This window comes from Leuciscus leuciscus (genome assembly GCF_965113295.1).
Source record: "Leuciscus leuciscus genome assembly, chromosome: 25".
NCBI classification, from domain to species: Eukaryota; Metazoa; Chordata; class Actinopteri; order Cypriniformes; family Leuciscidae; genus Leuciscus; species Leuciscus leuciscus.
Window position 1 is genome coordinate 30,273,845 of NC_138724.1, and position 12,434 is coordinate 30,286,278.

Consider the following 12,434-nt stretch of genomic DNA (forward strand, 5'->3'; position numbering starts at 1 on the left):
GAGGAGCTGGGGATGGAGGAGGGTGATTATCTCCTGAGAAACGAGAGGAGCTGGGGATGGAGGAGGGTGATTATCTCCTGAGAAACGAGAGGAGCTGGGGATGGAGGAGGGTGATTAGCTCCTGAGAAACGCGATTGCTGTTGATAATACTGAAGGAGCTTGTATATGGATGCTGTGATAGGCTTCGTATTCCTATAGGTAGACGTGGATCATCTGAGAGTCAATGATACGAGCTTGCTTGATTTCTGAGGACTTTATCATTGAATATCTTGTTTCACTTGAAAATGAATCACATTACGGCAGAAAAATGGGCTGCAAACACCATTTCATGTTGACTTTCAGAACAAGTGGTGGAAACAAATATAGTACTGAGGTTACAAGCTAGCAGGACTAGTTAACTTTCCATCCTAATTAAAAAAAACCTGAACTTCAGCTCAACGTTTCCCTCAAAATAAACATTAAAGATTCATTTGTGAGTATTTCTTCATCTGTGGTAATTTAGCTGACACGCACTCCCAGATTATTTTCGTCAGATATCTATAAAGGTATCCTGTCGTTCTGATGTGGCCGTTTGGTTCAAAGCGTCTCTCAGTTTTGTTTCTGGAGAATATTTTTCTCTCCTGAACGTTTTGGCTGCTATTTCCGGCTCGTGTCGATCTCCTACTGTGCCCAGACACTGTGTGTACATTCGTTTCTTCCACAAAACACTGAACAAAAACACAAATCTGCAATTAAATAATATGGTGTTTATGCATGATCTACTACAGCTTTAATTATACAATTCTCTTAGTGTAATTACTGTTAAAGACATGTTTAATGCCTAATGATGATAATTTTCTAAATAAGAGAAGATATTTTCATAAGCAAACTTACTTAGTAAAGTAACAGCTCACCTCTTCTCAAAAAGACACATGATTTCAGGGAATCGTTGGTTATTGTTGTAGCAAACAGCAGAAACAATTCATTTAATTTCTAAGAAAGGTTTTCTGTGGCGTTAAGTCTGTAAGTTGTGTTGTATTTGAAGTCAGATGAGGAAATAATTGCTGTCCTGGGAGCAATTATCGCCTCAGACGTCTTGTAATCATCAGTTGTTTAGCTCCAGGTTTCCACACCGTAGCATTTCTCCAGCTCACAGGTTTCATTTGGTGTTTTCTGCTGAGTCACGTCATGCTTTAGTTTGAAACTTTACAAATATTCAAACTATCATTTGATAGTTGGTAGTGGGGTGGTAGTGGCGCAGTGGATAAGACACATGCCTTTGGTGTGAGAGACCCGGGTTCGAATCCACTGTGAGACACCAATGTGTCCCTGAGCAAGACACTTAACCCCTAGTTGCTCCAGAGGCGTGCGACCTCTGACATATATAGCAATTGTAAGTCGCCTTGGATAAAAGCGTCAGCTAAATGAATAAATGTAAATGTAAATGTAAATGAATAACAAAGTAAAGTGAGCTTAAAAGGACAGTTCAGCAAAAACAATCTTGAAAAAATCCACAACTTACATAGACTCACATAAAGTAAATCTCATTTGCTTGATGGTTTATATCATCTCCAAATGTAAACGATACTATCACCTGTTTCTAAACTGCTCAATGTGAAGCATTAAGGTATTAAAAACATGAACATTATGAATTTCTGTAAAAGCACTATACAAATAAAACTTTTTTGTCCATATAGTGAAAGTCAATGGGGTCTAAATGCTCGTCCACACCAAGAATGATAACTATATTATCGTCCACACCAGCACACGATATCGTTCTATAAGCGCTGCAGTTTTCGTCGTCTGTCACTTTAAATGCTCGAGCTCTTTAAAGCAGGATGAATTCTGATTGGCTGTCAATGTTTTAATCATTCATCAAATCACTCTGAAAGTGATTCCAACGATATTGTTCTTCTGTGCTGTTAATTGTTATAGTTGTGCTGTGCTATTCTTTTATATTTAGAAAGATTTTTATAGTTATAGTTATAGGTCCTTGGTGTCAACAAGACTTAATGTTGTTTTGGACCCAAATCACTTTTATTGTATCAATGAAAACAGTGGGAAAACAGTAGAGAATATGTGGGTTGGTATCAGTATCCGGACGGGCCGCCTGCAGGTGTGTGTGCATATGGAGGAGTGTATCAGCGTGTTTGTTTATGATTGTTTGTGTGTTTCTGCAGCGAAGTGCTTGTTTTCGGAGCAGACGCTGGTGGAAGGACTGCGTTGTGCTGTTCATCATCCCTCTGGACTCTGCCAGCTGTTTGAATGCAGGGTACAAATCTTTACAACTGCTCCTATGTATTGGTATAACATGAAATGTGTGTGTGTGTGTATTTTGTGTGTGTATATATACAAAATACCTAAATATATACATACAAAATATACACTGTATATATACGTATTGTCATATATATATATGTACAAACATACATACAAAATTATTTATATAATGTAGATTTGATTTTGATATAAAATATTAAGGGTGTCTATATATATTTGATGTTTATATATAACTTAAATATATAAACATAAAATATATATAGACACCCTTAATATTTTATACAAATATTATAAATATATATATGTATGTAATATTTTATTTTATATTTAAAATTTTATATTGTATTTGTTACAAATATCTATCTGTCTTTCTCAGCTCTGTTGGTAGATTTCCTAAATATATAACACTGAAATTAAACTCGAGCTCTGCGCCGATTAACATTACATTACATTTCAATGGATTTTTTCTACTTGCCCAGTCAGGCCAGGTCAGATTTTTGCTTGCTCTGCCAACATTTATAGATTAATCTTCATTAAAGCTACAAGAGTTATTCAACCAAGAGCTGCAAGTTATTGTATCTTGATTAACATTAATGATGGACAGTAGCAGGTTTATTAGGCTGCTGTCACTTTAAGACCTGCCGCGGATCTGACTGACGCTAAAGGGACATGGTGATGAAACAAAAATATGAGTTGGGAGGAAAAAACATATGCTTTTGCGTATTCTGACAAATGTTTTGCGTTCCCCGAGAAGCTTTTGCATTCGCTTTTTTAGTTAAGCAAGCGAGCACAAAGTTCCCGTGGGGAACGCAAAACATTTTTGCGAGAGAATGCAAAAGCATATGTTTTTTCCTCCCAACTCAAGTGCTCCGTAGACACGTATTAGATGTTCTCACAACTCTTTATTGGTCATTCAAGACTTAACTCATTTAAGATGTACAAGGACTCTTGCCTAACGGGCATTTCGACCTAATTTTGCGTAATAGAACTCAATACAGTACAGTACGCTGTCTGGAGGTTTTTTTCCTTCACATTTTTATATTATTTTTCAGGATCGCACGATGCATAGAGTCACGAACACTAAGGACTGTCCCGAGCTCTCCTGTGCTGAATCTGATCAGATCTCACTCACAGACCGATGCTGCAAAGTCTGCAGAGGTACGGAACAATATCTGGCTTCATTCTGTACGGAAAAACCTCTTGTAAAAGCTGCTGATTGTTACTGAAAATACAATAATCGGTGTAATTAGTTTGACCTTTGGCTGACCTTTAGTGGTTCAGTGTTTCTAGTAGCTTAAACTCATCAATATAAATCCAACTCCTCGGTAACACTTTACAATAAGGTTCATTAGTTAACATTAGTTAACTACATTAATTAGCGTGAACGAATAATGAACTGCACTTCTACAGCATTTGTTAATCATTGTTAATGTTAATTTCAACATTTACTAATACATTATTCAAATCTTGTTAACATTAGTTAATGCACTGTGAACTAACATGAACAAACAATGAATGATTGTATTTTTATTAAATAACGTTAACAAAGATTAACAAATATAGTGACAAATGTAGGTAACACTTTATTTTACAGTGTCCTTGTTACGTTACATGTACTTACCATAGTAATAACAGTAAATTATGCATAATTACATGTAACTAACCCTCAACCAAACCCTAGTCCTACCCTAACCCTATAGCAAGTACATGTAGATGCTTAATATTACTCAGTACTTCAATATATAATTACACTGTAATAATGACACCTTAAAATAAAGTGTAACCCAAATGTATTACTCATTGTAAAGTGTTACCAACTCCTCTATCTGGGGTTAAAGGTCACGACTTCTGCGCCGAGGACAACATCTGCGCTGAGAACTCGGCCTGCGTGAACTTGGACGCCGGCGCCAGTTGCAACTGCAAGAACGGCTTTCGGCCGCTACGTGAGGACAGCGCTTTCTGTGAAGGTGAGCCGCCAATCAACCGGGGGGGGGTGTTTCCCGTTACATTTATATAGCGCTTTTCTGGGTACTCAAATCGCTTTACATATGGAAGGGGGGAATCTCCTCATCCACCACCAATGTACAGCATCCACATGGATGAGGCGACGGCAGCCATTTAGTGCCAGAACGCCCAACACACACCAGCTTACTGGTGGAGACCGAGTGATGAAACCAATCAGTATATATATGAGGATGATTAGGAGGCCATGATGGACAGAGGCCAAATTTTTTTTTTTCTCAGTTATTTTGCTTTATTTCCAGATTCAATCATAGGCTCGTTCTTACGCACATGCGCACTCTTCAAAAATGGTGCTTTAATTCTCTTGACAAACTAAAAGACTTAAATGAGATTTGTATATATTCTAAATATAAGATATAGATTGTACTGAATACCAGCTTGCTTATTTGTCTCAAGATCAGGATTTATTGAGTCCACGTCATGAAAACTAGAAACTCTGCTTCTAACGCCAGATTGAGATCTAGAGCTGTCGCTCCAAACACACAACTCTGCGATGTTGTTTGCGAATGTTCGTTGAAATGATGGTTTCAGGAAACACAGACTCGTTGAACTGCTGATAACGACGGAACTTGCGACCATAGTTGGCTAACGATGAACGATAACGACTCACCCCTGGTCAGCTGATCTGACAGATAATCCGTTCCTTTCCAGGCCGTGTTGCTGCAGAACACGTGTGACATTTACATGCGATTACGCTGCGGGAAATGAATCATAATTACAGAAAGATGAAGAACAGGAATTTATACAGCGTTAGAGCCGCCGGCTGATTTTAATATTCCTGGATATACATTATTATTCCAGGACATGTGTATAATGGCTTTTCTTGTGATAATTGGATTTTTCTCTTGTTAAAATGCTGCAGAATCAAGTGTTGACATAAAATTAGGTCATCATTGAAGAGGAATTTAATTCAATGCTTCCGATACGACGCTAATGTGAGCCAACATGTAATATGTGATTATTTTGTATACAAATATAGATATATACAGTATATATATATATATACACACATATATATATATAAATACACACACGAGCGCGCACACACACAAACAAACACACACACACATATATATATATATATATATATATTGTTTTTTATTAGTACAAAAAGTTGTCAATTAACAGTACAATTAATAAATATACTATATAAATATATAATAAGTGTTATAATATTAATACGCTATTAACATATTATGAATGACTGATAATATAAATATAATAAATAGCATTTAAATTCAGCAATAAATAATTTTCCGACCGTCATGTTTATGTGAGTCGGCTGTTAGTGCTCATGACGCAAGACGCTGGAAAACAGTAAAGTTTCATGTATACATTCATGAACAAAACTCTGTGTGAATATGAAATCAAAACAATATATTGAGATCTATTTGGTGCTTTTCTCATCTAGAAAGCACAAAATAATCTGTCAGGCTGATATGCGACTAGTCTGACTAATTAATCAACATTTCTTGTTATTCTATAATTTATTCAATGACATTTCTGAATTGATTGACAGCTCTAAAAAATAAAGAATTCTCCCTTATCTGTGTTTTTTTTCACGCTCATGACTAATTAACCAAGCGGCATTATTGATGCACGACTAGAATCCGTCAGATTCCTCTCTTGCTTTGGCATCTTAATTGGCTGCTATTGCGTTTGGGTGTGTGAGTAAGTCATCAATGTCTTTCCCCTCCACCTTCCTCATCCTCCTTTTCCCCTCTCAAAGCCGAGCGAGCCGAGCTTCGGATGGCCTAGTTTTGTTGAATGTCTAATGACTCCGGCTGTGTTTCTGGGGACGTCACCTCCCCGCACATCAGTCGGATCTCTAATGAAACCTTTTCATCTCGCCGGCTAAAAATAAACCGTGCGGATGACCCAGCCGATGCTCACGTGCTCGGCCGGTCAGGTAATTATCAAAGACCAGGAGGATGTGAATAATTAAAGATGCTATCAGACACACCGGCTTAAAGCAAGTTCGACGGGCGGTTCTGCCTAAACGTTCCCACGGGACTCCGTTTTTATGTGAAGGACTCGGGAAAAATCTAAAGGATGTGATGTTTACGCTCCCGAGAGCCTCTCTTCCGTTCAGTGACACATGAAACTAATGCTTATACAATGTTCAGGGTAACACCGAAAGAGCCGTTCAGGGGAACTTTCCCAAACAACACCTTAACTCGCTGCTTAACTATCATAGTACGACGCATTGTTGAAGAAATCAACTAGCGAGTCACGACTGTTTCCCGGAACCATATCGTCGCAAATTGGTCGTTCAACCACGTTGGTTAATGATGTCACGTAGATGTTGGAGTAATAACTAATTTAATGAATCTGTTTGAGATCGAATTAATGCTAGATATTTAGCTATAAATTACGATCATGGCATCTGGGGACTATTTCTAATTTTTCTCAGTTATTTTGCTTTATTTCCAGATTCAATCATAGACTCGTTCTTACGCACTAGAGCTCGTTCACACATGCACACTCTTCAGAAACTACACTTTAAATCTATTGACAAACTATAATACGTAAATGACATTTGTATATATCTTAAGCATAAGATATAGATTGTACTGAATGTCAGCTTGCTTATTTTGCTCAAGATAAGGATTTATTGAGTCCACATGTCATGCAAGCTAGAAACTCTGCTTCTAACCACAGGAGAGCCGTCGCTCCAACTCTGCGATGCTGTTTGCGAATGTTCGTTGGAACGATGGTTTCGGGAAACACCGACTCATTGAACTATTCGGATAACGACAGAACTTGTGACCATAGTTGGCTAATGATGCTTTTGGGAAACAAACCCCTGGACGCTGTCCGATCTAGTTCCACGCTCCGACGGGAAGGGGAACAGCGGGAGAATAGATCAAAGCACGGATGTGTTTTGAAATAGAAAGGAAATATAAAAAAGGCCATGTGTAACCCAGAAATGTTGGCTGGTGAGACGGATACACCAGCAGTGTCCCACTTCCACACTCATTTGTCACATCTTTCTTTTTAACCTTGCTGGTCAGGATGAAACACCTGGCGCTGAGGTTTCCATCATTAACTGGAGGAGAATATCTGCTTTTAGTGTCAGAAATCCAAAGCATTTGCAAATTCTGGTTGTTTAACACAATAAACAATGTTTTCACAGCTGGGCGGTACGACTGAAATCATACGGTGGCTGGAGATATTAGAATCTCAGTTTTTGCTAGAAATTTAACTAAAAAAGATCAATATATGGTAATGCATATTTTTTGTATAACCCTCATGTGAATGAAATACTTTAGAAATTAAAGTTGCTTTATCTTATTTGATTATTTTCTTATAAATTTAGATCTTGGTGATACATATATTTAATATTGTTTTAAACTGTTTATAATTAATTAATTTATATTCACATTATAACAGTTTAAACAAAAGTAATGTCAAATACATAATATTAATAAATAAACAAGCAAATAACCATATATATATATATGAAGTGAAAATATATGAAGTTAAAATAATAATAGCTTTAATCGGCCGATACCGATACATCTCAAATATATATAATATTACTTCTGTTTTACTGCTATAATGTTTATATACATATATATATATATATATATATATATATTAGAAATGCACCCATGTATTGGCCAATAATCGGTATCGGCCAATTAAAGCATATTTAAAGTATTTTCACTTCATTTTCACTTATATACATTTAAATGTAAATTTATATATATATACATACTTTTATGTAAATTCTTTGTATTTATTAACATTTATTTAAAAGTTGCTAAAAAATAAATAATTTTATATATATAGAGAGAGAGATGGTGAGACACATTTGAAGTTACTGTACTATAACAATGTTTTGTTGTATAAACGTACAACACACGTAAAAAATCAGGCCGTATGTAATACCATCATATCCAACGCCTCGTTTCACCTGATATTAAGAGTCAGCAGGATAATTAGGGAACTTCAGGTTCAAACCCATGATGTTGTTGTGGAATTTCATCTACTGTTACTGAAAATCCCCAAACACCACCGGGGCGAAACTTTCCCGTCGTCGTCTCGCGATCTCCAGCATCAGGAGATTCAGAAACACGTTTCCTTTTTTCATTATGCAGACGGAGTCTCTCTCAAGAAGCGCTACATAGTTCTTTAAAGGCGTCATGAGCATTGGCAGGATAAAAATAGCACACGTCTGTGCTGATGAGATCAGTCCCGTTTCAATATTTCATACGTGATGTTGTAGGGCGTGAGCTCGAGGGAATACTGAACTCCTTCCTACAGATTCTCTTTCACACACACACGCCCAGCTCCTGTAGAAAAGCCTGCTCTCAGCGCGATTCACGCTGCTCTGGCGCATATTAAAGGTTTCAGTCATGAGAGAGAGAGAGGGAGAGAGAGAGAGAGAGAGAGACAGAGACAGACTGAAGGGCGAAGAGTGTCCTCATTATTCCAGACCAAGACGGAGCCGTTTAATGCTTTTCACTGGGAGTTACAGTAGATCAGAAGTCTCACCAAGACTGCATTTATTTGATAAAAAATACAGGAAAGATTGTGGAATATTATTACGATTTAAAATGATTAAATCGATTTCTATGTGTATATATAGTAAACTGTAATTTATTCCCGTGATCAAAGCTGAATTTTCAGCATCATTACTCCAGTCTTCAGTGTCACATGATCATTCAGAAATCCGGCGTTTTTAAAACAACTTCAATGATTGAAATACAGTTCCAGCTCTTAAGCTGCGGTAGATCTGCAGTGTGATAAATCCATTCAGACCTGCAGAATAGCTGGATGTCCTTGACGCTGTGAAGGCTTGAGTTCACCTTGTTAATTTGCAGTTATTCAAGCCATTTAAATGAGATATATCAAAATCTGCGTGTACATTAACTGACAGGCTGATTGCGACATGAACTCGCGCACGATGTCATTTCCTGCAGGTCTGAGCAGGAAATGACTGTAGGTGATCGGGGGTAATTGGCGCTGACTGTAAAAGTGCAGCTGAATCCCAAATGTAATTAGATGAGATGAGAGTGACGGCTGAACCTGACGCTGGTTTAAGGAAGATTATAGGGCTGAACACCCGGAAACAGTCAGAATAGAGAGCATATTTAAAGTGTTTTTTTCCATCTTCATCTTTCTTTAGTGTGTAATGTTGCTGTTTGATCATGAAAAAGCTCAAGCTCTTCTCTATATCAGTGTCAGTGTTTCTGAACTCCCTGAAACGCCTCCATTGTAGTCTTGAGTTTCTTCCGGGAACGAACACGTCACAAAATTTCTCATTATAATAATTCATGCGCAGAATCAAGGGGAGGAGCCTGGTTGAGTTAGTTAGTAGTGTGTTAAACTGGCGGTTATGGAAAGGGGCGGGGCATTTCCCAAACACACTCGAAGCGCTCGACCAATCACAACACACTGCTCCAGCCGACCAATCAGAGCACAGTGTACTTTTCAGAAGGAGGGGCTTCTTAGAGACAGGAAGTAAACAGAGCGTTACTGACAGACTGGGAAGAGAGGAGCTGCAACAATGGAGAATATGAGGAAAATAATCAACATTCAAGCAGGAAAACCTGTTCTAGTAGAGACTAAAAACCATAAGTCTTTGAAAAAGGAATAATATAGGCTCTTTAATTCAGTGAGTTCTTATAGTTGGTTGTACTGGTGTCGATCACTCGGATTTCCAGTGTAAAAAAGTGGGATTAGATGAAATACCACTATAGGCCTCATTGATGAAGCACTAGCAGAATTAATTTCTGTGTAAATCTGAGACACAAATCTGTATAAATAGGAATTAATATTCTACAACTATTTACATCACTGAATTAATACATGAATGGATCGAACGTCCAGCTCTCGCAGACTCGTTTTCAATAGAAATGAAAAATGAATGAATGAATGCATGAAAAAAAAAATCAATTCAATAAAAATGGCACAAATGCAAAATTAATGACAAATTCATTAAGTGAATTAATAAATAAATAAATGAATAAATGTTTTTCTTTTCATACTCTCCCTGTTAAAAGTAAAAAGTAAAAAATGGAAAATGAATGAACAATTGAAGTAAGTGACTTAATAAAATAGGTAAATAAATAAATAAACAAATTGCTTGATTTTCTTTTCATACTGTTAAAGTTAAAAAAGGTAAAAATGGAAAATTAATGAACAAAATATGAATAAGTAAATGAGGGATTAAATAAATAAAAAGTAAAAATGGAAAATAAATGAATGAAAAGTAAAAAGGCCAAAAATGGAAAATTAATGACATTTTATAAATAAATAAATAAATAAATAGAAACAAATGTGAAAATTAAATTGATCAATAAATAAATAAATAATTGCATGCTTTTCTTTTCATAGTCCCTGTTAAGAAAAGTAAAAATGCAAAAATGGAAATGAATGAATGCATGAATAAAATGAATTTGCCAGCTACCACATTCGTGTCAAGAAACAAGTGAAAAATACACACAAAAAACTATAACAATGGATGAATGAATAAATGAATAAATAAATAAGGGAATAAATAAACAAGTAAGGGTATAAATAAATAAATATTGTCTATTCTGATGGATGTCTGTTGACTTTAATACTATTACCATTTATGGATTCCCTCAGGATCAGACTGAATCTGTGGATTGAATTTAGGGTGAAATCAATGAATTCTACAAAACGGCTATTTCACTTTTATTGATGACGTTTTAAATACATTAAACAATCAAACATAATCATAGATTCCATGACTCTGAATTCTCATTCCTGAACTGAATCATTTCTGCTTTTAAAGGACAAGTCAAAACACATCTGTGTTCTATAGCTTTTAATCAGTGATAATTTTAGTATGCTTTTTTTTCTCTTCTATTTCTGTGTGACATTGTAAAGCACATTGGACAACTTGTGTTGTTTTAATTGTGCTATATAAATAAAGTTGCTATTGCTATTGCTATAGTCATAGTCTATTCATAGTCTAATCCGTCTTAAACGGTTGTTAAAATTGCAGGTCTGATCTGGTTTTTGCTGCTCAACCAATTTAGGCCAGCTAAAAAAAAACACCTACTGTTCTCCATCTAGTATCTTAAACCGGATTTATCTCTTTTTTCCTCCCTGAACTCCAAACTTCTGCGGTGTAAATGGGAATTGATCACCATGTGGGTTTGTCGTAGAGCTGTGGTCTGATGACAAACGAGAGGCTGTTGTCAGTCTATTCTCCTCGGGTCTCACGGGACGGGGAATCACCCGCTCTTCGAGTCGCACAGCTTCGTTTTCCGTTAAAAGAGCGCTTTATACGAGGCAAAACAATTCATTAGGATTAATACGGCCTGCCAGAGTCAGTTTCGCACTCGCTGCGGCGTCGGGAAGTTTATTCACTTTATTGCTCTTGCCTCCGAATGCCAGAGAAGCTCTTCAGATAGTAGCATGATTTATTGGCTGTGAGAGCGAGTTAATGAGACTATAGTCACGCTTTCAGAGGACTAGTCGTCAACGCCACCTTTTCATGTGTTTGTCATCGTGCCAAACCTCATTAATTATTTAAGGCGCTTTCAAGGTTTCTTCTGTTGGCCAGGAAGGACATTAGATCCACTGCATGTGTTCGAGTGGGTCTTAATGACTGCAGACGCTAAACTGGATCATTAGTAGAAGCACCACAGGTTAGTTGTTGAGAAACATCCTTTTAAATTAATAAATAACACTGGTTCTTAATGGCCATCGATTGAGAAAGAGATGGAGCAGAAAGGGGGTGTAGTAACATCATACTACTCATGCTAACTAGTCAAACCTTCATCCCATGAGTGCGACAAAAATCATGCTTTGGTAAATCATAATTATGAGAAGAAGAAGAAAAATCTAAATTCTGAGAAAGAAAGTTGAAATTATGACATAAGTTGAATTTGACATACTAAGTCATAATTATGACAAAAAGTTGAAATTCTGTCTTTAATAGTTGAAAATATGACAAAAATGGCAAGGTATGATATAAAAAGTTGAAATGATGACATTCTAAATCATTATTTTAACTTGTCATAATTATGAATTTTAAAGTTAGAATTTCAACTTGTCATAGTTAAAAAGTTGAAATTCTGACTTTAAAAAACTTACAAAAATTCAACCTCATTGACTTTTTGTCTACTTGTCAATTGTCAACTTGTCAATTGTTAATTTTAATCATAATT

General features: G+C 36.4%; 1 protein-coding gene across 1 annotated transcript in view; it reads left to right on the forward strand.

Moving 5' to 3' along the window:
- nell2a (neural EGFL like 2a) overlaps positions 1-12,434 on the forward strand; it is a 123,395-nt gene that overhangs the window by 49,686 nt on the left and 61,275 nt on the right. Inside the window, exons 10-12 of the mRNA XM_082160652.1 lie at positions 2,160-2,251; positions 3,312-3,417; positions 4,098-4,226. Coding sequence (XP_082016778.1) covers positions 2,160-2,251; positions 3,312-3,417; positions 4,098-4,226 — 327 coding nt within the window. The remainder of the gene's footprint in view (positions 1-2,159; positions 2,252-3,311; positions 3,418-4,097; positions 4,227-12,434) is intronic.